Here is a 26,813-nt window from a genome sequence, read left to right on the forward strand (position 1 = left end):
GAACTTTCACCTGCTCTTCTAAATCAATGTTGTTGTCCCCAATCAGAAAGGACATAAACACAGAAAAGTCACAGAAAAGGTTCAACTGAAAATCAATTACCAGAGCTAAAAATAGCTACAAGACATTTCACATAGTGTTCTAATACAAGAACCAAGAGATAAGCATTTGAAATTTGAAGATAACTGTGGGTCCATTAATTATTCATCTCAGGAGGAGGGCATCTTCAGCCTGTTCTGCACAACCCATGTATTTACACACACAACGTGGCTATTCATTCCCTGGCTATTATTATTATTTTTAAATGTGATTGACAGTATCAATGTGATTGACAGTATAAAAACACAAAATGCACAACATAGTAACAAAAACAACACCACACAGACTTCATCAGGACCATCAGACTGCAAATCTCTGCATCGTTGTTACAACTGCTGGGGATCATAGCGGAGGTATGGTAACTCAGAATCTCATGGGCCCAATCTATGTAGCAAGTGCTCGCTAAACATTCTGGGAGTAGGAATACCACAGATCAGACTACTCGTTCATCCAGCCCACCACAGTGGTACCTCGGGTTACATACGCTTCAGGTTACAGACTCCGCTAACCCAGAAATAGTACCTCGGGTTAAGAACTTTGCTTCAAGATGAGAACAGAAATCATGCAGCAGCGGCGTGGCGGCAGCAGGAGGCCCCATTAGCTAAAGTGGTCTTCAGGTTAAGAACAATTTCAGGTTAAGAACAGACCTCCAGAACGAATTAAGTTCTTAACCCGAGGTACCACTGTACTGTCTAGTCTATGCTGACTGATAGTGATTTTCCAGGACCTCAAGCAAAAGGTCTTTCACACCACCAGCTACCCAGTCCTTGGAACTGTCTAATGAGCGGCATGAGGAGCCTGCTGTCTACTACTGAGCATCCCTAGGGATGACCATTTTTGAGCTACACATTTATAGCCCTCATTATCAACTTTCATATTCTTGTCTTGTTCACCAGAATATACATTCTAATTTCGCTGGGCAAAGACCCATCCCGTCCTGCATTCTTTAACAGAAGGGGACTAAATAAATGTTTTAAAAGTCATTAACAACAGTAGTTACGGCTTTTCTTATGTAGTTATGATCGGTGCCACATATGAAACAAATGTACACCCTAGATTACACTTACATCTTGCCTTTCTTCTGTAGTGACATACATAAGTTTCCCAGCTGGTCTCCCATCCAGAGTCAACTTGTTCAGTTTTAGGAAGGTGGCTGCAACAAGTATCTTATCCACTGTCCCCAGAATCCTCAGCAACAAGCTGGGTTTTTAAGGCAGACAAGTCAAATTAGATAGCGTTCCTTGGAAGCAGCAGGTCAGAAAATCACGACTACCAAGAAACCAATTCTGGTGTTATTAATACAATTATTTGCTACAATAGGTGTAATTATAGTGAGTTTCACTTAACCAGCAACATGGCATAAAAGGGGGAAAATTACTGTTATATAATTCAGATCGAAACCCCACAGTAGAGTAATACTTCTAACTAAAATCTCATACAATAATGAGCTCAATACTTTGTGACATTTTTGTTGGTCCTAATAAAGGCATTACCCTACTGAGACTGTTGAATTTTCTAATAAACCAATATAGCTACCTATGATTTTTGTTTTTCTGTTTTGTTAATTTAATTCAACTTTCTTCTTATTTCTGCCCATAGGAAACACTTCCTATATTTACTGGGTCAAGCAACTGTTTTCTCTGCTATATAGTCCGCACAAGACAGCAATTAGCTCGAGGCTGCCCCATGGACTAAAATGGAGAGTTAAGTCAGAACTTTTCAGTTATAGACTTCCTTTTTTTCCCTTTTGGAGGCAGTACAAATATTCTGACTGAACTGTAATTAGGAGGCTTGACATTTGGAGAGTATAATGCTCCAAAGGCACCATTATTGCTACGCTTGTATAGGCTCCAATTTTTAAAGACCAGTTCCCGTGTTCTTGCACATCAGCTTTTGTACTTTTTCTTTACAAAAATATTTAGGGAGAAAAACCCTATGCATCACCATTCTGCAGACTAACACTCAAGGCAGCTTAATAATAAATCACAGAATACAAAGCAGCAACAGAGTACACATCAGTAACGGAACTTCTGAAAAGCCAGCTCCACAGGCCAAACCAAAGAGCACAATACCAAACCATAAATAAACTAACCTACAAAAACCCGGGGACTGAGGAATCTTAGCAATAGAGGTGGTGACAGGTAGATCTCCCTCTGGAGGAATTTTCACAGTTAGGGATTGAGCCTCAGAATAGGCCACCCAGAGAACTTCCTTGGGAATAGGCAGACTTTCAGGTACGTGACTCTCTAGGCGCTTGAGGGTTTTGAAAATTAATGCAGGAACCAAACAGGGACAGATTAGTTTTCTAGGAGGGGCTGGAGGGAAAGTAAGTTTTGGAAGCATAAAGAGCTGTTAGTAAGCAGCAACTACATTATGTGATAGTGTTGAACCCAATACTTCTGTGTTGAGTCAAGGCTTTGTGAAGCTTGACTGAACCACTCATATGACAGCAGAAGGTAAAAAATCAGGCTATACCACAGAGGCCTCAGCCCCAATAAGACTTGAGCCTTGATATACTGAAATGTAGATAGGTCTTCCTATAAGCAGTATCATCTGTCATTCAGAACTTTGAGGCCTGGGGAAGAGTCAGGTTTACACCACCAGTAGAGGCTGCCAGCAGCCAGCAGCAAAGATTACAGGTAAAGGGAGAGAATGCAGCCCAGAGAGAAAGCCAAAGAACCAAACGATCCTACCTATGACTGAATAGCATAGCAGGATGCAGTGAGGGGAGCCAGGTAAGGCAGCAGCTATAGCTTCACTCAGCAAACCACTTGCCTAGGCTTCCAGAGCCAGAGAGCGACACAGCAAATGAGCAGCAGCACATGTAGAAGCACCAATATTTTCCATCCACTGAGGAAGGAGACTGTCCCCAAAACATTATCAAGCACAGATATGTAGTCATCTCTGTTTGGTATCATCGCAGCTACTGACTGTATAAATTCACCATTAGGCCCACATTCACATCAAGCCACAGCTATTCTACAAGAGGCAGTGTTGGGAGACCAACAGGATGAAACTAACATGGTAGAATCACTGCTGCCTCCCCTACCTCCATCACCAAATGCCTCAGTAAAAACATTGTGGTAATCATCCTTAACTATGGTTAAGAGAGACATTTAACTACCTAAACTATAGTTAAGAATTTGCTGCAGATTCTTTTGCAGTTAAGAATTTGCTCCAAATTCAGGATGTGAAACAACGGTTTGAAATGAGTTTGCAAGCCATGGCTTCCATTGACTGTGGCTAGTTGTCCCACCTCTACCAAGTAAGCCATTCTGAGCAATTTCAGCAACTCTCCAACCTCCCTGCTTGCAAGGCAAAATAGCAGGTCTCACTGGTATCTCTAAATATATGTCCTCCAAGGGAAGGGTTTAGCTTAGTCACAGATTCAAGGTATGTTGGATCCAGAGGTGGCTGGTATCCACTGAAACTGGTAGGTGAAGCCAAAGCTGCCAACAAGCAGAGGGAAATGATTCTAATTTTGCCCCTATCTTCCTCCCTGCTGCTTTCCCCAAGGGCAGCACTGAGACTAAAAAATAAAACAAGGAAGCTGAAAAACAGAATCATTCCTAGACTGGTAGTAATTAGGAACGCAGACAGGTAGGGGCTGGCTGAGAGTAGACTGGGGTTGGCGTAGCAGTGGCCTATTAACACTAATGGACCAGCCTCTACTGGTTGGAACTAGCAAAAAACAAAAACAAATCATGGCTAGTGTTAGCACGGTTTAGCATTATGTCTGTATGATCAACACAACTAGGAGCTGCAATGTGCAAACCAGGCCTAAGCAGTGTCATAGAGTATTCTACATTCAAGCTCTCAGCGCTGGCAGGTGATAGATAGCGCTAGTTCTTGCAACATTTATCTCCCCTATTTTTGTATTGCTATCTTAAAAAAGACATTCATGAACAATGTCACGGCCAGCATTGGAAACAGTTTTGCTGCTGCATTATTCATCTTCTGTCTAACAGTTTGCTGTTAACACTTTCATTTACAGTCCAAAAAGTTATTAAAATTTCCAAGTGCTATATAATTAGTCCACAAAGCAGACTGCCAGACAATTTGTTGCAGGCTGTGTTTCTGTGTCTGCAAAAACAGTGATAACAATGTATTAGTGGTTGACCTTTCCATGAAGGAGCTATGCCTACGAAGTCCCTACGCAATCTTAAGAGCATTGTTTTAAACAAAAAGGTCACAGAGCACTTTGGGTTGATGAGGGTGAAATTCTATTCTTCAACAGAAAGCAAACCAGGCTTGGGGTATTTTTGCTTTCGATCCCCAAGAATAGCAGTGCCTCCTATTCCCTATTTTCCTTTGAGTTCTTTCTGTGGTTTGTACCAAAGATGATCTCTGTTTGGCTACTATTTGTCTTATTGTTACAAGCAGCAAATAAGCCATGATTGTCATAATTCCATTCGCATGTTGCATGTTGCATATTATTTTCCTTCTCAGAGGGCAGCCATGCTTCAGACTCTTAAAAACAGCAAGCTAGATTGAGGCTCCCTTCCAACATCTACCAACCCAGGCTGGACACAGAAGTAACCTGCTTCTTCTCAACAGAAAATCATCCATCCTCCAAAAACTTAATTCACAGCAAGGTGTAATGCAGCAAGGTGTATTGGTATGCCAGTTAGAGAACATATGCACTACCCTTGCAGACTCCAAGCAGCCTTCACTTGCAGGCTACTACATCCTGGACAACAAGAGATGGTATATGGCTACCAGCTAGAACAGAAGACCAGAGGCAAAGAAAAACCTACCTAACAATAGACTACTTATTTAGTCTGTTTCTTGTTATTTAGTCTGTTCTTATTTAGTCTGTTTCTTCTCCGATACTCCTTTCAGCAGCTTGGAAGCCACTCTGGCATGGATGGGGAACCTGCAGCCATCCAGATATTGCTGAATTATAACTTCCAGCATCCTTGATCACTGTTCATGCTACTGGGGTTGATGGGAGTTGAAGTTCAGCAACATCTGGATGGTCAGATGCTCACACATACATAGACATAGAAATGTACATGTACACACAGACACACACACACACACACACACACACACACAGAGAGAGAGAGAGAGAGAGAGAGAGAGAGAGAGAGAGTACAGCATGTTCCCTTATGCTACTTGTTAGGTCATGTTAAATGACTTCACACAGCAGCTCATTCCCATGAACCATCATCCCTACCAAGAACTTTCTGGTGAAAGAAGTTACAGCACAGACTCCTCTCACTTGGCTGCAGATTTCTGATTATTAACAAACCAAGAAAAGCAGCCACACTACAACAACTCCTATGTCATTAGAGATATATTACGTGTGTTTGAAAAGACCCAATGACTAGAAAGGTTTGCAAAAACATAGTAATTGACTCAGTTAATTGACCCGGTTAACTGACCAATAATGTGTTTGAGATACGTACAACAGTGAAGTGAAATGACCCGTGAAACACATGCCTTAACAATATCCTAATCACATATAAGTTACTCTGGCCTACCAAAACATTTCTTAACTTTCATGAGCCAATTTCAAACATCGCTCCAAAAGAAAGCAACATTTATTTTAAAAACCGGAAAAGTGTATCATCCCACATGCAGGCAACATACTCAGTACTCAATGATGCACTGGAAATTGTTGCCATCCCATACATTTACTGAGCCGACTCAGCTGACATTAATCCCAATGGGGCTTGGGGCACAACCCACCCAGAGAGTCTTCTGCACCATTCAAACAACCAAAAACAGGGGGTAGTCAAAAACAGCCAAGCTTCACTTACTGATTGCTGTGACAGAGGCACTTGCATTCACTATAGTAGAGGCAGAAGTTTGCTCTTAAAAGCTAAAGACTTAAAAAGCTGTTTGAAATTCTGGGCTCTGGAGAACATTTACTTACTCATGACTGGTAGCCTCTTTGCATATGGTCCCAAACAGGTCTTAAACTAAGGTATCTTGTCCAAGAAGATCTCTCAGAGGTATACATGTCCTAGCCAAAGGGAGGGAAAACAAGAAAGGTATTATCAGTGACAGAATTTATTCATGCTATTACATTTACTACTTTTATCAGCAAATCTAACTCTTGCAGCAGATTCTCAAGACCTATGGGGGCAGGAAGGAGCTAGTTCTCAAGTTATTATCGCTCCCATAGGAATGAAATATATTCATCCATCTTTATACTCAGCATATTTTTAGAACTGCTTTATTGACAGGAGTAAAAACACGCTAACAGTAAGTCTAAGCTCAATAATCTTAGCAAATAAATCTTTTAGCATTCCCACACCCACTCCCTGACCATATCACCAGAGGTCTGGCCTTCCCCTCACCAGGGATATTTTGGGCCCTTCCCCAGTTTTCACTTTAATTTACGTACATTGTTACACTAAAGAGACAATGAAATATTCTATTCCAAATGCTCACCAAGAAGGAAATGAAGAGAAGTTAACCTCAAGCTAGGAACAACATAACTATATTTGTAAGATGTACATGCACAAGATGAAACAGGAGGCGACAGGTTTTCCTGATGGCCATTCTATTTAATAACAGCAGAAGCAAAAATACCATGGCTGGGCTGAGGACTGTTAACATCTCATTTCCCAACACCACCCCTAAAACCCACTAAGGAGAAGAAGAGAGCTGGGAGGGTGAGACTTTCTGTAATCTAGCAGAGAAGCTCCCTCTGCTGTAACTGCCACATGGTACCAGGTTTTCCTAGCTGCTCATTCAGGGTGAGAAGATGGATACAGCCATCTCTAAAAAATTTAGCCATCTCTAAAAAAAAGCCTTCAGAGAGAGAGAGAGTGAGAGAGAATAATCATAATTTACTGATGTGTTGTGTAAATCACTTTATGGTGTGGTCACCTTAAAAATGGCACGGATTTGTCCAAAAAAAATAATGACACAAACCATTTATTTACAGGAGCATACGTTATGCCGTCCTGTGGCTAAGCAACTAGCTCACAATCCTTTTCTCACAGGATTAGTCCCTCCTTGAAGTAAGCTGCAGATCTCTCTCGTCAGAAGTCACATCCTCTTTTATGCTTCAGGAAGAAGAAAACCAGCTCTTACTCCATATTCTAACCAGTAAGTGCAATTCCCCTTTGCCATTTGCTCTCCTCCACAAACAAGATTTCCAGCTGCAGGCCTGCACCCACATTCACCCAAAGCAGGTTAGCCTAATAATGTCTCTCTCTTTTTTAACAAACTCCCAGTAAATGTTTATGTGGCACAACCATCAAAAGCAATATGCAGAGCTTCTTGAGACTTTAACAGCTAAGTAAGGTATGCTCATTCTCCAGTCATCTGTTAACAATCCAATCTTTGTTAATAATCCATAGCCAGACATGTGCCTTCATGTTCACCAATTAAACCCCGGAAGAGTTCCCAGCTGCAATTGTATTTGTCTCTCTCAGTCAGAGAGATCATTAGTGCACTGACTGCAGCGTTTACTTCCGGGCTAGGCAGTGTGCCTTGTGCTTATGACTTGACTTGAGAAAGATAAAGGCAAAGCTTAAATGAGGAACAGGACTACCATTAATTAAAAAATAATGCCTATACTAGACCTAAGTCAGATTTTTCTCCTTACATCCTTCCTCAATTTTTATCACAGCTACACTAGGCCTGAGGTTTTGCAAAGGATGTAGGACGATGGTCAAGTTGCTGCTGATGCCACTTGCTAAAGAAGAGAGAGGGGTGTTGCAATACTGCAGTGCTAATATCAAGTCCTGAAAAATCATTGACAAACTCCTCCTACAATGGAGAAATTAACTGAAATGGTTCTCTCCCTGCCCCCACACCATTTTCTGTTCAACAAGTATGTCCTATACCAGGGGTCGGCAAACTACGGCCTGGGGGCCAGATGCAGACCACTGGGCCCGTAAATCCGGCCCGCGGACCCTGCCGCCCGCTTGGTCAGTCCACATGCTAAACCAGTGTGGCGCAGAGGCCTCGCCGTGCGGGGACTGACTTCCGCAACACTGGCACTGCTTCGGATTGGCTGCAGGAAGCTCTGGGTGGCCACGCATGACCAAAAGCCGAGCGGGAGGAAGCGGCGGTGGCAGGGAGGCTGCCTCTGCCGCACAGGCCAGCAGCATGGGCTCTGTGCCCCGTGGACACCTGGCCGAGGCAGAGGACAACAACGACACTACCGAAGATGAGGTGGTGTCGGCTTGAGTGGCAGCGGGGTGTCCTTTTGGGAGGGTGTCCTTTTTACTCTCAGACCCCCCCACAAGGTCTGAGGGACAGTCAGCCCCTCCTGAAAACGTTTGCTGACCCCTGTCCTATACACTATCCCACATTGTTCCAACACAGAGAAAGGAGAAGCAGCCAGCTCAAAATCAACCCATGGCCATTGCAGGGTGAGCAGCCCCAATTCACTTTACTCCCCACATGCATACACACATATTGTCACACACACAAAAGAAAATAACTCTTAGAATCATAGAATCATAGAGTTGGAAGAGACCACAAGGGCCATCGAGTCCAACCCCCTGCCAAGCAGGAAACACCATCAGAGCACTCCTGACATATGGTTGTCAAGCCTCTGCTTAAAGACCTCCAAAGTAGGAGACTCCACCACACTCCTTGGCAGCAAATTCCACTGTCGAACAGCTCTTACTGTCAGGAAGTTCTTCCTAATGTTTAGGTGGAATCTTCTTTCTTGTAGTTTGGATCCATTGCTCCGTGTCCGCTTCTCTGGAGCAGCAGAAAACAACCTTTCTCCCTCCTCTATGTGACATCCTTTTATATATTTGAACATGGCTATCATATCACCCCTTAACCTCCTCTTCTCCAGGCTAAACATGCCCAGCTCCCTTAGCCGTTCCTCATAAGGCAGCGTTTCCAGGCCTTTGACCATTTTGGTTGCCCTCCTCTGGACACGTTCCAGTTTGTCAGTGTCCTTCTTGAATTGTGGTGCCCAGAACTGGACACAGTACTCCAGGTGAGGTCTGACCAGAGCAGAATACAGTGGCACTATTACTTCCCTTGATCTAGATGCTATACTCCTATTGATGCAGCCCAGAATTGCATTGGCTTTTTTAGCTGCCGCGTCACACTGTTGGCTCATGTCAAGTTTGTGGTCAACCAAGACTCCTAGATCCTTTTCACATGTACTGCTCTCAAGCCAGGTGTCACCCATCTTGTATTTGTGCCTCTCATTTTTTTTGCCCAAGTGCATAGTCTTCCTTACTCATAGTATGAGTGCCATCTTAAATGGCAACTCAGTGGTACAGTAAGCCCACAACATTTGCACATTTAACTTGTGTGCATTCAGCTTTAAGTGCACGGCAAAAAAATAAAATATAAAGGGGGTGGGGTTCTGTGAAAAATGACTTTGGCTATCCCACCCGCCACTGAACCCAATGTGCTTTGGCTATATGCAATTTTGGCTTTAGGTGCCATTCCCAAAACGTAAACCCTGCATAAGTTGTGGGCTTATTGTATGCCGAGTATGTCCATTTTTGAATTGCTGCTGTAAGAAATATTCAGTAACTTGGTATTTTTCTACAAACTGACCACAATACCGCCATCTGTGCAAATCTAGTGAGCTAATTCCATGCAGTGCCTCTCTTCCCTGATACCTTAAGGCTTAGGCAGGATAAGATGAGAGAGAAAGTAATTATCCAACTTCCTTAAAATGTGACTGAACATAACATTTGCAGATCCAGTTGCAGATCCAGAGTAAATCCAAGAAAGAAAGCTGGAAAGCCTCCGGATTTTTCTACAAAGGCAGCTTGCTGGTTAATCAGTTGCAAAACCTATCAAAGGAACTGCTACCGTCATAGGAGAAATTCAAGCAAAAACCGAAACAAGGGAAGCCAAACAATGAATGCAAGAAAAGAAAGGAGAAAGGGGTTCTCAAAATGCCCCCCCCCCAGTCTGTTGCTCATGCCAATTGCATTTGAAGGCAATAATAATTTGTAGCAACTTAAAAGCTTCCCCTCCCCTTCCCTGTTATTTGCACTTTCTGTAAAAGTCTATTTGTAACTCCCCATATATAAGTGGGCTCACAGTAAGACTTTGTCATAACCATTAGTCTGATTTATACTAGCGACAGCTTTCTGTTTTATAGATATGAGTTTAAAGATAGAAAAGATAGAAAAGGACGGCTTAACTTCATTTGTTAAGACGTTTTAAAAGGTTTTAAAGAGCTGTTAGCATATTTGTATTTTTTTGTAAGTGTTTTAAATTGCCTTTGATGAAGGAAAACTTTTTATGAAACCAACTTTTCAGAGCACTTTCAGTACACTTCCCTCTTTTGTTTTCTTGCTTAGGAAAGAGAGCACCAACACTATGGTATTCTCACACCCTGAAAAAAATATTTCTCTCCCCTGCCACTAGCCCACCATATTTTATCAAAATAGGGTAGAATATTTCCCCACTCTTTTGTTCACAAGAAAAGCATGCCCAAGCTGCAGTATAAAAAGTCTGCCATCGGTTTTTCAGGGGTGGCCCCACTGCTGAAGCTAGGGAGAAAAAGATGGAACCAGTTAACTCGTAGAATTGTAGTTGGAATGAACCCACAAAAGCTCCTTTCTTGTAACATTAATGCATTGGTTCAGGTCCTACCCAAACTGTAGATGAAAAATCTGTACAGCTTTTTAAGGAGCTTGCATTCCCTCACAACTCACCAAAAAGGCTACAAGGAAAAGTGAAAGGGAATTTAATTCCCCAGAACAGCAGAGCTTGTAAAAGAATATTTCAGACACCAAAGCTATTAAACAGGACACCAAAAGTCTTTCTTTGTAGTGGTGATTATGGATAATAATCATGAAAATGAGAATGCAGACCCTCCCACTGCAGGGGAATATAAAGGAGTGTGGTCCCTGTTCCCAGGTAACTGGGACAGGCACCCACAACACTGATATTTTGCCATCTGCTAAAAATGTTTGTTCCACCAAGAATTTTTAGAGAATTAATGTGATTGATTGTTGGTCATCTGTTCTGCATTTCACGTTTTGGTTGTTTTATTGTACACTGCCATATTTTAAATGAGTTGACAATATAGCATATTCTTTATGATTTCATTTATATTCTTTTTTTAAAAAAATCCGAGCCTCACAGAATAGGGTAGTCATGAGAGATCTATGGGGACAGCAGGAAGCTGGTGTCATCTGGGGTGAGGTGGTAAAGCAAAAGAGGATTTCTCTGGAGCTCAGCCGGGTGCCTAGAAGCAGAGACCAAGGATGAGACTGAAAGAATGCCTTGCCCTATTCTGAGGCCCAAGTGATGTTCCAAAGTCAAGAGGACGGTGCTCCCCCTATCAGGTACTCCCACAACATCACTGTATTTTATATGCCACCCATAAATACATGTATTTTGCATGCAATACCTATACTCACTCTCGTAACAGTGAAGCAGCAATCACTAGATGGTGCCCAGCTCATTATGGAAATTGACTATGCATGAATGGGCCAGTTTATGCAGCAAAATATACATAGCACTCTTGAATCACTGTCTGGAGAACACAAATAATAAAATCTGGTCATTTTTCAGCTAGGGCTATCACATCTGGTGTACGTGAAACAAAATATTTCATGTGGAAGTTGGAAGAAATCATGAAAACTACCAATTCTGTCAATTCCCTAAGCGAAACAACTCCTCACTAAGCTCCTGCAACTCAACACACTGCCTAATCAAAGATAAATGTTTTAAATGATGCACTTGATTATAATGGTGATCTTTTGACTCGACTATGTTATCCTCTGAAGGCAACTTTCACTTCTCTGAACTATTTACTATGGCTAATTACAATTATTACATAATTGGCTCACAGAAGCAACACTGTCACTTAGGTGCTTCCTAAGGGATGCTTCTCACAACAGCATATGAAGTTCAGCATGCACCTGCAGCTAACATGTAACATGCAAGTTACACACCGCACATCATTTTTTTACCTCATGCAACACCAGCCCTACCATTAGGAAGACTGAGGTGTCTGCCTCAAGCAACTGGTTTTGAGTGCCATGAAAAGGAAGGAATTGTTAGTTACTGAATTTAGCATTTTCTGACTCAGGGGCCAAAACAACTGGGCCAACCTTGGGTACTGTGAACATGGAATTGAGGAGGGAAGCACCATTTGCTGTTCTACCTCAGGCAGCAAAATGTTTTGGCCCTGTGCATAACCTGCAAATGTGCATTGGGCAAACATGTTCAACTGTGGTTCCTGGGAGCAGGTTTCCATGGTACACTCATAACTATCCCACATGCTAGGGCAGCGGTTTTCAAACTGGGCTCTAAGGAAATCTATCGGGGGTTCCTCAGTAAAAAGATCAATAACAGACAAGCTTCTCTGAAGATTGTTTGTCTCCTTATGACTGGTTTCTTCCTGCAATGTGGTAAGATCACAGAGGAATGGAGTTAGGAGGGCAGCTAGTCCAACGATTTGCCAGTGCAGGCCTCTGCTTAAAAACCTCTAATGAAGAAGGGCATCCCACCTTCTAAGTCCCTCTGTCAAACAGCTTTTACAACCAGCAAGGTCTACCTAATTTTCAGTCTAAATCCTTTGACTTGTCATTTGAACCCGATGATTTATACCCAGCCCTCTGGAACAACAGAAAACACATTTGCTCTATTACCTATATGCCATAGCCCTTCAGATATTTAAAGCTAGTTTATCATATCACTTCTTAATTATCTCTTTTCCAGACTACCATATCCAAGCGTTAAGTGCATCCTAGAAAATGTCCAGTCCATGCATAGCATCAGCGATGAACAACATGTCTGGTGAGTGCCCGGCATAAAGTGAGTGTGCTTAGAACAGGGGTCTGCAACCTGCGGCTCCGGAGCCGCACGTGGCTCTTTTACACCTTTGCCGCGGCTCCGGGGCGGATACTAGCGAGGGGAGGAGGCGCATTGTGCGCCCCGACACTCCCCACTGTGGCGGGCGCTGTACTGGCTGTGATGTCGCATGGGGGTGGTGCATGCGTCAGTCACACACCGTCCCAACATCACCTTCCCGCCCGCTGTCAGATCAGAGGGCAGCGGCGCGCATGCTTTAAATTTCACAATGGTTTTGCGGCTCCCAGGTTGTTGTTTTTTCTTCGGAAATGGGTCCAAGTGACTCTTTTTGTCTTAAAGGTTGCAGACCCCTGGCTTAGAACAACCACAGAACCCCCAGCAAAATCCTGTGTTTCTGTGACAGACATTCAGAGCTTTCCTGAAAGACAAAGAGGAGGTTGGAGGGGGAAAGTCATTGTATGAGGAAGTAGAATCTATGCTTCTTACTTGTAACCAGTGTAATGTGTGAATCAGAGCTAGAACCAGGGGTCTTCTAGGGGCCATGTTACATGTCCAGATATTGTACACAGGTGAGGTGAATTTCCTTTTTAACTGGCAGCAATCATACAACTAACAGTGTACCTTAGAATGCACACTGATTATTAGGAGTGGGAGGAGGCGTATCTGCTCTGGACCTTGTCTCCACATGAGATTAAATCTGTAAATTCCAAGCAAAGTCAGGCAGCACCTACGAAAATTCTACTCCACACATTCTGTTCCACCAGCCTTTGAACTTGTCACTCTGTAGCATTCGTTGCAAAAGCTTTACCAACATTTTACTTCCAGGATCTCATTGTGTTTTGCAAATACAGGCACTTAGGTGTTTACAGCCAACTTTTATTATTGGGTGCACATTTCATATCTGCCGTTTTACTGCTACTGCTGCGATATGGTGCTTTTAAGTCGTTAGTGGCCTTGAACGCTGTCAATTCTGTCGAAAGGCATCAGAAAACGCCTTCAAAACAAAGAGCAAAGTGTACATTTCTTTTCCAAGAGGCTTCAGTGGCACCCACTTCTTTTTATGATAAGGGGATTTTCAGTGAAAAACAAAGGACTTTAAGACAAAGTTATTGTAAACAGCCAATGCCCTGCAACCATGGACTTAAAAGACAGCTGATTTACATGAGAACAGTTATTTAGCCACATTACTGAGCTGCAGAAATCATGGTACAAGTGGCAGATATGACTGGTATGTTTATCTAACAGCTCAAGTGACTAACCCATGATGCAACTATACAGCAGCACCTACCAAGGCCATTTTATACATTCAGCAAAATCAAGTAGTGGAGTTTTGTCAGAATCCCAAAAAGTGAGGCTTGCAGGAGGGTTAATCCATGCAAGAATATTTTCCCATCTATAAATCTACTTGGATTTTCTAAACGGGCAGGTTGAGGAAATGCTCAGCCAGGACTAGCACCTGGCATCCTCAAGCAGGTGTCAGAGCCCACCACTGATGCCGGTCCTTGTCCCCACCCCACACAGCAGGCACCTGGGCCTGTGAACTGCCTGACTTTTAATTACCAGGATGCCCACAACACTGCTCCAGGTATCTATGAGAAATTAAAATGCTGGGAAGTTCACTGCCTCCTCCAGATCACTGAACAGTTGCTACTTGGCACAAGTACTTAAGCCAGCCAAGGAAGCCCACCAGAGTCCACTTTGACAGGGGAGCTGGTTCTTGGTTCAACTTTGCCTTCTCTTTGACATGTCACATTTCTACCTGTGACGAAATCCTTCAACTTAACCCCCCTACCCCAAAAATCTTCCAAGGTACAATCAAGCATATAACCGTCAGCCTGCAGCAATAGCATTCAATGAAGGTTTCACTACAGAATTCTGGATGTATAAAATGGCTCTCATACTTGACTTGCAGCACACTCCCCTCTGGGCTGCTACTGTTTATCAATGACCTACAACAAGTGCTTTGACAGAGAGGTGTGTGTTATCCAAGAACCAAGCTGCTCTTTCACACACTCCAGTCAAGGTCTGGAAGGATTTGTTAGAGACACCACACAAGACCTGATCTCTGCATCAGCATTTACAGTACCATGTCTCTCCTGCACTGTAATTTTGACACAGACATAAGTGTTGTGAGAGTTTTTAGATAATCATACGATGCTAAAAATGTGCTCCTTTGCAAGCTTTGGCTACTATAGTTATTAGAAATTCCATTCTAATTACAACTCCACCTAGTATGAGGACAGGTGCTATTTTAGCATGGGTGAAGCCACTTAGCAAGAAATAACTCCTAGGCCAGCCATACTGAGCCTCTCATGTCCAGTCACCAAGATGCACGTTTTACCATTTCCTTAGTTACAAAGTGTTTTTTAGTGTCTTAACTCTTTTTAGCTGGGCTAATTGACATTCTATGCTCTCCTGAAACAGGGGGGGGGGAGTTATTGGGTTGTTGTTTTTATTTTGATTCTGTATATTGTGATTTTATGTTTCTGATTTTATCCTGTGAACCACCCTGAGACCTGCAGTTATAGGGCAGTATATAAATGTTCATAGCATCTTTTCAAAGTCTTGCTCTACCACTGCAAGAATGACTGTACCAAAACCCCCACTAAATTCAGCCAAAATAACACTCCATTCTGCATTTTTACACTACTCTGTATAAATTTTGGTGCCTCTACTAGTTACACAAAGAGGGCCAGAACTATGCAGGACACTGAAACCGAGCCTGCTAATTCAGCCACCTCTCAGAGTTCACCAGGAGTTGCCCACACATTTTTTTAAGCATTATCTTCAGAATTATAAAAGATAGCAATCTGCTTTTATACATATTTTTATTGTGAAATCAGACTTTCAAGCTGATCATATGCATGTTTACTTGGAGACAAGCCCCTAAGACTCAAAGGTTACTTCCATGCACATAGAGGTCTGTGGCCTTTAAAAAGAACATGGCTTCTGCAGTCAGTAACACAAGCTGCGGGAAGTTTGCGCTTCAATAAATTGCAGCACAAGCAGAGTTCAGGGTATGATAATCCATGCTTGGCCAAACATAATATAACAAGAAGAAAATTGCCGACAATGCCTTTTCCTGAGCAACTACTCCATTTTGGCACAACTCCAACTTGCATTATATCTGGCTGGTTTCTTTTAGATACAAACACAAACATGTTATTGTCACAGTTTCAGTCTCAAAATACTTCCTCGGGACATGAGTGTACAAACCCTAATTCTCCTAATCAACAGACCAATGAGCTGTCAATTTGGAGATAATTCTATAAAACAGAGAAGCTTGCTGTTGCCCTCAGTTCAAATTTCAGGCAGTGAGTTAATTTAACAGTCTTCAGCGAAAGAGTACAAAACACAAGAGAATAAGGCAGGCAGCTATCCTGCAACTTAACAGTTTAAATTTTCCACCATTACCATCCAAGAAGTGCTCCAAGTTACAACAAAAGCAAATCACTTCCTAAGATTTAACAACCTTTCCTGCAGTACTGACAAGTGAGGCAAGGAATAGAATCACAGATCAAATATTCACCAGGACACACCCTCATCCTCATTCACAGTTTCAGTGAATTTACACATCAAAGAATCACTTGACAAACAGCTTTCCCCGTAGTTGCCAAAAGGTCACAGGTATTGTCCAACAAGGAGAAAAATGAAGTGCATCAGGTTAGGGCAGCTATCATTTAAATAACAATTCAAAGTAACTATACAAAGGCTGCAATATTATACAGTCTTGCAGCCAGATCCTACACATGTTTACTGAAAAGCAACTCCCACTGTGTTCTCAGTTTCAGTACAATATGCAGAAGATTTCAGCCTGACTTGGCAAAAAGCTCTGACCAAACTCTGAATAAAAGTTCTGAATAAAACAGGACCAGGCTGAAAGAGTTCTTTGTTAAACTATACACTACACAATGCACTTCAATTCCACCGCCACACAATATAAAATTGACAGTCCAGTTGCTCTAATAAACTGCTCCAAACTTTTCAACAAAGAAAGCAATCCTGAGGGGATCGGTAATAGAATACAGCAGCTCTCTTCAATTACTGTCTGGACCAGCCATTCAGCCAAACAGCAAATGTCAGTGGTTTTGGTTCAGCTCCCAAAGGACCCGATCAAGGAAGGAACTTTACAATTCAACAGCCATAGCTTCCGTGAGTGACCATTCAAGGTGGAGGGAGCAAAGCTGCTTTTGGAGGACTTTTGTATTAAGAGTACCAATGTGCTGGAGCAGGCGGACCTCACTCCCCCCCCCCCTCAAGGCTGCTAGGTTGATAACTTTCTAACATCAACCCTCTCAAAGAAGAGAGAGAGATACCAACAAAATTGGTTCAGTCTTTTGTGCCCAATACAAGACTCTTTCCACTACCCAAACTCCATATCAATACATGGCATAGAGGTCCAAGACTTTTACAACAGAGGCACAAATTATGGGAAACTTCTTTCCTTCCCAAAAGTTTTATATCACCAAAAGGGGCAAACATTTCAAGTTTCTGCTTTTAATTGCAGTATTGCTTGCTGTTAGAGATGGCAAAACGTCTTACTGAACTGTGGGCATTAAAAAACGTATACACACATACGGAGTAAATCAAATTAAGAGTCCCTATATGTAATCCACCATAAGCTTCAGCTCCCCACATCAAAGGCTCACAGACTCCCAGGGACCATTCAGATCCTCTCCACTTTTCAGAACTTCCGCAGCAATCCTTTTGCAGTCTTCAATGCTAGGCATGCTTACTTAGAAGTTAAAACACACACATTGGAAATAGCAAGACTTACTTCTGAGCAAATAATGCACAGGATTCAGCAGCAAAAAATCCTTTTTTTCCTCTCCTGCTCCCACACCACCTCCAAACCACCTTCGCTCTGCTGTGTCTGCAGTTATTTCCCCCTCCCCTAAACACACACACCCCTTACCTTAATGAACGAAGAAACCTCCCCACACCCTCTAGCTCCCCCCTCCGGAAAACTCCTCCTTCCCGCCCCCCCCAACCCAGCATCCTCCTCCAAGAGAGTCGAAACTGGGGTGTCTGGCGGCTTCCTACTACCCCCCCCCCCGCTTCCCATACAAAGGAAAAACCCTGGCATTTCGCTCCCCCCATGACTCTCCCCCCATCCCATAGTCGACCCACCATGAATGGAAGTGGGGAGGGGGAGAGCTTCCCCTTTGTCCCCTCGAGCTGCAAAGGACCCCAGAGGAGCAGGAGGGGGGAAGTCCAGGAAGAGACGCCCCCCCCAACACTAATCCAACACGCCCTCAGCTCCACGGGAAAACCCACCACACGCGAGGTGGATTTGGAGTGAGCCAAACTCCCGGCCCGCCCACCCCTCTGGGGGAGAATGGAACAGCCCACCTTTCCCTCAGGGAAGGCCTCGAGGCCTGGCTCTCCTCTCGCCATCAGCATGGAGGGGCCCCGCCACTGCCGGGGGGGTCCACGAAGGGCCGGGCGCCCCCTCCCCACAAGCCCAGCCTCCGCTCCCTCCTCCCTTCAATTTACCTCAGCGCTCCTTCCGGGGCCTCGTGCCGCCGCCGCCGTTGCCGCCTCCTCCCCCGCCCCCCCCCAACCGCCACAGCTGAGTGCCCGGGACGTTGGCCTCCAACCAGGAAGTGGCCCGGTGTGACACCTACTCTTCGCTGCCATGGCAACGCTCCCCCCGCCCGCCGCGTTCCGGACAGGAGGCTGCGGCGGCGGCGGCTCCTCCTCTGCCGAGCCCCGCGCGCCGCCCCGTGGCAAGCGCATAGGGCGATCCCAGGCCCGGCGCCATCTTGACACCGGAACGAGGCTCGGGCGCAGAGGCTCCGCCCCTTTCCTCTCATGGGACGTCGTGACGTCACGGGGGGAAAGGGCCGCCCGCATAGGGCTTTTTCAATGGCGCCGCCATCTTGGGACGAAAGCGAGGCTGCGCTCCTCCCACCTCGGGGTGGGAGGGGTCGAAGGGAGCGAGGATTCTATTTCAGGCTCAAGGAGCAAAGCGGGTTTTTCCCCACCGCTGGTTAGGCAGCGGGTATCTCTGCCTGTCTTAGGACAGCAGTTTCCCACCCGCTCCAAAGCTGTCCCCCCCCCCGACATCGTTTAATGTATTTTTAATGGCTGGGGAGACCCAGCCAGACGGGCAGGGTACAAATAAATTATTATTATTATTATTATTATTATTATTATTATTATTATTATTATCATCATCGTGCCTTGCCTTGTGTGAAGGCTGTGCAGTTTTAAATGCTGCCAACTTCTTGCAAACCACACTTCACCAGTTCACAGGCAGGTTCAGTCTGATACGGACAGGGGACCTTCACATCCACGGTTGCACTGTTTGTTTGTTTATACCCCGCTTGAATGTTTGAAAACAGCAACCACCTTGAAACTGTTTGCAAAGAAGTTAAAAACAATAAAATCAATGTTAAAATTGTGGTGATAGTTTAAAACGTAAAGGTAAAAGGACCCCTGACCATTAGGTCCAGTCGTGGCCGACTCTGGGGTTGCGGCGCTCATCTCGCTTTATTGGCCGAGGGAGCCGGCGTACAGCTTCCGGGTCATGTGGCCAGCATGACTAAGCCGCTTCTGGCGAACCAGAGCAGCGTATGGAAACGCCATTTACCTTCCCGCCGGAGCGGTCCCTATTTATCTACTTGCACTTTGACGTGCTTTCGAACTGCTAGGTTGGCAGGAGCAGGGACTGAGCAACTGGAGCTCACCCTGTTGCGGGGATTCGAACTGCCGACCTTCTGATTGGCAAGTCCTAGGCTCTGTGGTTTAACCCACAGCGCCACCTGCGTCCCTAGTTTAAAACATAAAACAAGTTAAAATACTAAAACAGGTAAGAAGGCATACCAGCATTTCTAAGCATCCGTGTATGCTTGGCTAAACAAAAATGTTTTTAGCAGACACCGAAAAGAACACAGCGAAGGAGCCTCCTTGATATCAATAGGCAGGGAATTCCAAAGTATAGCTGTTGCTGCTCTAAACACCAATCTGTGCCATGGGTGCCACACTAGCGCATCAAATGAAGAAAACCTAAGCAACAAATAATGTATAAACTAAACATATATGTCTTCATAGGCGCCGACTCCATGGGGCTTGAGGGGGCTCGAGCCCCCTCAAAAAATTTTTTGGGGGGGCTCAGCCCCCCCAATAATCTCAGGCGGGCGCCCTTCCACCAGAGCGCCGCCGCCGTCCCCCGCCTCCTCCCCACCTGCTCCTTCGCCAGCCAGCCAGCCGCGCGCCCTAATCGGAGAGCCCCGGCCAAGGGAATCCCAGCCAAGGCACTGCCGGAAATCCCGCGAGAACAGGGGAATCCCGACTGGCCACACCTCCCAGCCAGCCAATCGGCTGGCTGGGGGGGGCGTGGCTTGCCCGATTTAGGGCCGGAGCCACTTTATTTGCATATTCATGAGCTTATTTATTATTCATGAGCTTTCCCGGGCCCCCCCAATATTTTTTCTAAGTCCGCGTCCCTGTATGTCTTTAGTATAAACTAAACATCTATGTGTGTAAAATATGATGGCTCACTAAATAGACCTCAATGTCAGGAGTGAGCCAGCAGTAAATCACACTGTGCAAGTTGGAGTTAACTATTAGCAAAAAAACAATATGCACAGGATTGTCAGGCCTAATGAGCACAGCAACTCGTCTGAAGGTCTGCTGCCTAAGTCCCAGCCACCCCAGGGCTTTTCCAAAGCAATTGGAGACTGTGCCTGCATGCAGCCAATTTCTGCTCTGCTCTTTTCGTGCCTCTCCTAGTTCTGGGGGAAAGTGGAGAGGGGAGCTTGTTTCAGCAGGAAGGGGGGATAACCTCATTGTTCTTTTCAGGCCTTCTCTGTTGCGTACCACAACAATGTCTGGTGGTAGATAAGGGACCTGGAGACACCCGTTAACTCTCGAAAGCAGGCTTAAAACAAGCATCCAGGCCTCCTCTAAACTCCTGTGGTGCCCTTCTGTCTCCTCCTCCAAACTGGCTTCTTTCTCAGAAAAGCAGGTTTATGATCTTAATGAAGGTAACAGCATGGGTTACACGCCTACCTACCCTCTTACTGCAGCACCCAGCAGGAATAATCACTGCTGAACACGGCATGCCTTTCTTCCGAGAAGATACAAGAGATCCAGTTTAGAATGTAGGTTTTTAGGGCTGCCATTCAATCCCGTACCTACTTATCTGGGAACAATCCCCGGTGGGATTTACTCTAGCATACTATTATTAGACTTCTTAATTGCCTTCTAAACCACCGTCTTAAGGCAATTTATGTCTAAGATATGGAAAAACAGATAAAAACTGTTAAATCAGTAGATATGTATAAGACTGCAAAGTTACAACCCTGCATGCACTTTGTTTCCAGCAGAGGTTTTTAATCTTTTTTGTTTGTCTTTATAGCATGCTGGTGTGCGTACTTGGGGAGGTAAAGGTAAAGGGACCCCTGACCATTAGGTCCAGTCGCAGACAACTCTGGGGTTGTGGCGCTCATTTCGCTTTAGTGGCCATGGGAGCCGGCATACAGCTTCCGGGTCATGTGGCCAGAGCAGCGCACGGAAACACCGTTTACCTTCCCGCCAGAGTGGTACCTATTTATCTACTTGCACTTTGACGTGCTTTCAAACTGCTAGGTTGGGAGGAGCAGGGACCGAACAACGGGAGCTCACCCCGTCGCGGGGATTTGAACCACCGACCTTCTGATCAGCTAGTCCTATTAACCCATTAAGTTACAGGCATGTCCATTTTGGTGGCCTAATCCGGCTCCAGTTTATTTTGGGGGGTAAAATCCTAAAAAAACAAAAAAAAAAAACCCTCAACAACTTTGGGTTAAAAAAAGGTCAACAACTTTGGCTGGCCCTCATGGCCCTTCACTTCATCAAATCTGGCCCTCTTTGAAATAGTTTGGACAACCTTGCATTATGATTAAGAGGTCTGCCAAGACCCTTGGCGATCCTCAAGTGGCCCATAGCCTCCTAGTGGTGCAGCAATAAAACTGCTAGCACATTTGCAAAGCTAAGCAGGGTCTGGTGTGATTTCAAATGGGATGGGAGACCACAGGTTGAGATTTCCTGGGTCGTAGGGAATTGGACTAGATGTCCATTGGGATCCCTTCTAACTCTACAATTCTGTGATTCATAGGCAGAAAAGGCTGGGAACCGCTGCTCTGTGTAGGATATACTGTGTTTATACAAAGTCATACCATTAGACCAGTGTTTCCCAACCTTTTTTGGGCAAAGGCACACTTGTTTGATGAAAAAAATCTCGAGGCACACCACCATTACAGCCCCGTGACGTCAGCGCGCAGCGTCACGCCGGGAGGGACACACGAAAGTGTAACTTTCAATTTTTCCCCCTCCCCCTTGCCGGGGAACCTCCAAGCTTTGGGGGTGGGGGGGGAGGAGGCAGCAAAGCGAGGGACTGAGGGACTCCTCCAACGACAAGGGTTGGGGAAGAAGAGAAAGGGCTATTCCGCTCCAGTCACGGGAGGGGAATATGTACTGGCCCAACTGGTGTGCGGTCTTCGGAAAGCGGGGTGCGGGAAGGAAGCCTAGGCTCGGGGTCCACCGACCTCGGCGGAGAAAGGCAACAACCGGAGCCGATGACGAGCCGGTGCATGCGTGCAGCGTCTGGCCTCGAGCTCGGGAAGCTGCGCGCGGCGATGTTGGCGCGGGGCGCGCAAGAGCTTGGGGGCGGGGGGCGGGAGAGAGAAAGAGTTGGCAGCACCAGGCGCTGTTACTTATTGCGCTGCAGACGCTGCCAGCAACTGCGGTGGTTGTGCGGCGGCGGCCGCCGCAGAACGTCCTCGTCAGTCAGCTGAGCTGCCTGGCGGCGTAGGGAGCCGAGGGGCGGGGCTTCCTTTCTGAAGGAGCTGAGGGTGGGGGTCCTCCGGTGCCTTCGGCGAAACAGCGCCGGCCCAGAGCGCTTCTAGGAGGCTGCCTTTGTGCGCGACGTAAAGCCCTCATTCCCTCCCTCCAGCCCCGTGTCACATGTGGAAAAGGGGGCTGGATCCAGTGACGCAACTCGGAAAACTGTTAGGGAAGCCAGAGCAGGAAAGTGAGTGGGAGGCGTCGCCGCCGCTTTAACCCACGTTTCCTTTTTGAAAGAGAAACCAGTTGTCAGGGCTGCCGCCCAGTCCCAGCTCACATAGGACCAAGTCAGCCAGCGTTCAGTTTCAAAGAGTCTTTATTGGATTACAGGTTCCATTTCCAAACTGCAATGTGCAGCCCTACTTCTTCTAGGTCAGAACGACGAAGACCCGTCTGAGTCTCCGCCTCTAGCGCACCAGCTTAATACCCTAGCCTTGCTCCACCTCCTGCGCCTTTCCTTCCGTCTCTGGGTCCTTCTGCCCCCCTGGGTCTCTCCCTTCCTACTCTCTTCAGACGCGGACCCCCCTGACCCTTCCGCCTCCTTGCGGCGGGCTTTGGGACCCGGCTCACTCTCTGGGCTGCTGACTGCGCCAGCTTCCGCTACATTTGAACTTGGCGCGCGCGCCCAACTCTCCACTTTCCTCTTGATCGTTTCATCGCTCCCCGAGGTGGGCGTGACTACTCCTGACTCATGCCCTCCCTCTTTCTGAAAGTCTCCGGAACCCGATATCTGGTCCCCTTTCTCCCCGCTGCTCCCGGCTGGGCACGTGGGTCCCGATCTCCAACTGCTGCTTTCTGATCCCTCTCTGGACCCTTCTTCCTGGGGTGTCCCCCTGCTCTCCCCCCTTGCTCTGGCTGCTGGCGCTCCCTTCTGGGAATCCTCGGACTCGCTAGACAGGCTCGGTGATCTCGGGTCGTCATCCCCGCTCATCCTTCCTTCGTATTCCTCCCCCTCGCTCTCTGTCTCCTCCCTTCTCTGCGTCTCTGCTCCTGAACCCCTGACACCAGTGTTTCCCAACCTTTTTTGGACTCGCCCGCCTCCCTCCAGGCAACATCTCGCGGCACACCAGGCAACATCTCGCGGCACACTAGTGTGCCGCGGAACACCGGTTGGGAAACACTGCATTAGACCATTTCAGGACTAGCCAATCTGGCAATTTCCAGCTGTTTTAGACTACAGCTGCCATAATCTCTGACTATTGGCCGAGCTGGCCTGGACTGATAGGAGCGGGACGCCAAGTTGCCTATCCCTCATCCATTTACGTAATTTAGCACTGTCTACTAGTCAGCAGCTTTGCAGGATTTCAGGCAGGCCTTTTGCAGCCCAACCAGGGACGCTTCCACTTGGCAGCTTATTGCCTTGCAAGTTTTTCACAGTGTCCACATGATGTCCTCATCAAAATGCCACTCAATGTCCTCCCCGCCCCCACCAGACACCTGCTTTAATCTGGATTTACTGTATCTGCCGGGGTTTTTCCTACTTAATCGGATTTTCCGCGGAAACATAAATCCGGATTAAATGGGAAAGTAATACCAGGCGGCAGTGTCTGGTGAGGATGAAGTTGTGTGGACACAGCACAGAGCTTGCATGCACAAGCAGTGCAGGGTCCACCAATATCTTCTGTGTGGAAGCACCTATGGAGAAGCCAGAAATTGGACCCAGGACCTTCTGCAAGCAATTCATGTGCTCTACAACCGAGCTATGGCCCAAGGTTGTTGTTGATTGGTTGCTGTTGTTTTTTTAAGTGTGCAGTTGGATACATAATGTGAAGTTCAGGGGGAGAGGGATGTGCAGTTGGAAAGCTGATGGAGTACCGTTGGAAAAACTGGGCGAATTAGACACATTAGGCAGTATTTGTTTATTTGTTTGGTGAGAGCCAGTGTGGTGTAGTGGTTAAGAGCGATAGACTCGTAATCTGGTGAACCGGGTTCGCTTCCCCGCTCCTCCACATGCAGCTGCTGGGTGACCTTGGGCCAGACACACTTCTCTGAAGTCTCTCAGCCATACTCACCTCACAGAGTGTTTGCTGTGGGGGAGGAAGGGAAAGGAGAATGTTAGCCGCTTTGAGACTCCTTAAAGGGAGTGAAAGGCGGGGTATCAAATCCAAACTCTTCTTCTTCTCTTCTTTATCAAGCATTTGAGTGACAGGCAATGTCAGGGGCAGCATGCTCACCGGTTAGAATGAGCTGAGTTTCCATTCTTAAAACAAACAGCCCAAGCCATATTAAAACACCCTCTTATTTGGGGCCAGAACCTCCTCTTCTTCATTTCCAAGCAGGAGACACTTTGAGGATAAAATGGAGAGGTGGGGCAGGGGGAGAGAGACAATGCGTCACCTTGAGCTCCTTGGCGAACTTGATCTCCTTGGGACACAGCTGGCGCTGTGGTCTAAACCAATGAGCCTCTTGGGCTTGCCGATCAGAAGGTCGACGGTTCGAATCCCCGCAACGGGGTGAGCTCCCTTTGCTCTGTCCCAGCTCCTGCCAACCTAGCAGTTTGAAAGCACACCAGTGTAAGTAGATAAATAGGTACCGTTGTGGCAGGAAGGTGAACGGTGTTTCTGTGTGTTCTGGTTTCCGTCAAGGTATTCCATTGCGCCGGAAGTGGTTTAGTCATCTGGCCACATGACCCAGAAAGCTGTCCATGGACAAACGCCAGTTCCCTCAGCCTAAAAGCGAGATGAGCGCCGCAACCCCATAGTCTCCTTTGACTGGACTTAACTATCCAGGGGTCCTTTACCTTTTTACTTTACATTGGCGAAAAGGTGGAATATAAATGTAATAATAAACTTAATAAATTTTCTGGTGCACCTTCTGCCCTCCGTATCAACCTTTTCTGCAGCTAAAGGAAAGGTGCTTCATAATACCTCCATTCTTAGTGTGTGACCGGTTCCATGTTAATTAAAACACCCATCTTCATTTCTTTTCCAGTGGGCTTGGCCCCTCTGTCAAGTTGTGCTCCCGCACACAGCTCCCATCACTTGCCACGAGGCTGACGCAGCACACCTTTCCAAGAGTGGGTCTACAGGCAATTTGTTGCAGGCTGCACTTTATTAAACCCAATGTCCAATTTAACACACACTTCCTAATCTTTACTCTCTTAATCAGCTCCTCTTCATTTATTTGTCCTCCTCCCGACTGCCACCCAGGCAGCCTTTGTTCGGAGTTTTCCAAACCTCGCATCAGCTGGCCCAGGACACTGTTCTCATTAGTGCCTGTCTTCTGAATCGGTTCCGAATGCACCCCATCAGCTAGCCTTTCCTGAACACCTGATAAAAGAAGCTAATTCTGTCAATACAGGTGCCCTCCATCTCCCCCTCTGCCTGCCCCACTTTCCAATTATCCCTTTTCTCCTTACAGGTTCTCTACTTTCTGCGTTGACTCCCCCCTGCCTCCTTCCCCCCTCCTCTGATATCTGGGTTTCAAATCATCCCTTATTTCTACATTCTTTTCAGTGCACCCTCCACGATAGAGCTAAATTCTGCAGCATGAGTGAAATCCAAATCCAGGCTAAGGCAAAGCTGGGTTAGAGGCAAGCACACGGCAGAAAGAGAAAGGTTTTCTTCTGAGCTGGAGCAGGTATAATCAATAAAGGTAATGGCCGAAAGTGGCCTTAATATCAGTCTGTTGTTGTTCGTTGGCATCTGTCTGTCTTGCAAGACAATGGAGTGTGCCTCCAGGGAGGAAGTCAAACCACTGTGTTGTTGTCATTTAGTCGTGTCCGACTCTTCGTGACCCCAGGGACCAGAGCACGCCAGGCACTCCTGTCTTCCACTGCCTCCCGCAGTCTGGTCAAACTCATGCTGGTAGCTTCAAGAACACTGTCCAACCATCTCATCCTCTGTCGTCCCCTTCTCCTTGTGCCCTCCATCTTTCCCAACATCAGGGTCTTTTCCAGGGAGTCTTCTCTTCTCATGAGGCGGCCAAAGAATTGGAGCCTCAGCTTCAGGGTCTGTCCTTCTAATGAGCGCTCAGGGCTGATTTCCTTAAAAATGGATAGGTTTGATCTTCTTAGAATCATAGAATCATAGAGTTGGAAGAGACCACAAGGGCCATCGAGTCCAACCCCCTGCCAAGCAGGAAACACCATCAGAGCACTCCGGACATATGGTTGTCAAGCCTCTGCTTAAAGACCTCCAAAGTAGGAGACTCCACCACACTC

At 46.1% G+C, this 26,813-nt stretch overlaps 2 protein-coding genes across 7 annotated transcripts in view; one reads left to right on the forward strand and one right to left on the reverse strand.

The window, feature by feature from the left end:
• USP6NL (USP6 N-terminal like) overlaps positions 1-18,598 on the reverse strand; it is a 133,316-nt gene extending 114,718 nt beyond the window's left edge. The window contains exons 1-2 of one of the 6 annotated variants that reach the window (XM_083461101.1): positions 18,317-18,598; positions 5,979-6,068 (exon numbers count right to left, since the gene is read on the reverse strand). In XM_083461101.1, coding sequence (XP_083317227.1) covers positions 5,979-5,982 — 4 coding nt within the window. In that variant the 5' untranslated portion in view covers positions 5,983-6,068; positions 18,317-18,598. Of the gene's footprint in view, positions 1-5,978; positions 6,069-11,141; positions 11,234-17,597; positions 17,708-17,950; positions 18,121-18,172 lie in introns of those variants that run through there. The other 5 variants (XM_083461104.1, XM_083461102.1, XM_083461105.1 and 2 more) reach the window with 5 other exon arrangements.
• Positions 1-26,813, forward strand: part of LOC310686824 (GTPase KRas) — a 263,944-nt gene that overhangs the window by 16,333 nt on the left and 220,798 nt on the right. The window lies entirely within an intron of this gene.

This window comes from Podarcis liolepis, assembly GCF_965112155.1.
Source record: "Podarcis liolepis genome assembly, chromosome: 10".
Lineage (NCBI taxonomy): Eukaryota > Metazoa > Chordata > Lepidosauria > Squamata > Lacertidae > Podarcis > Podarcis liolepis.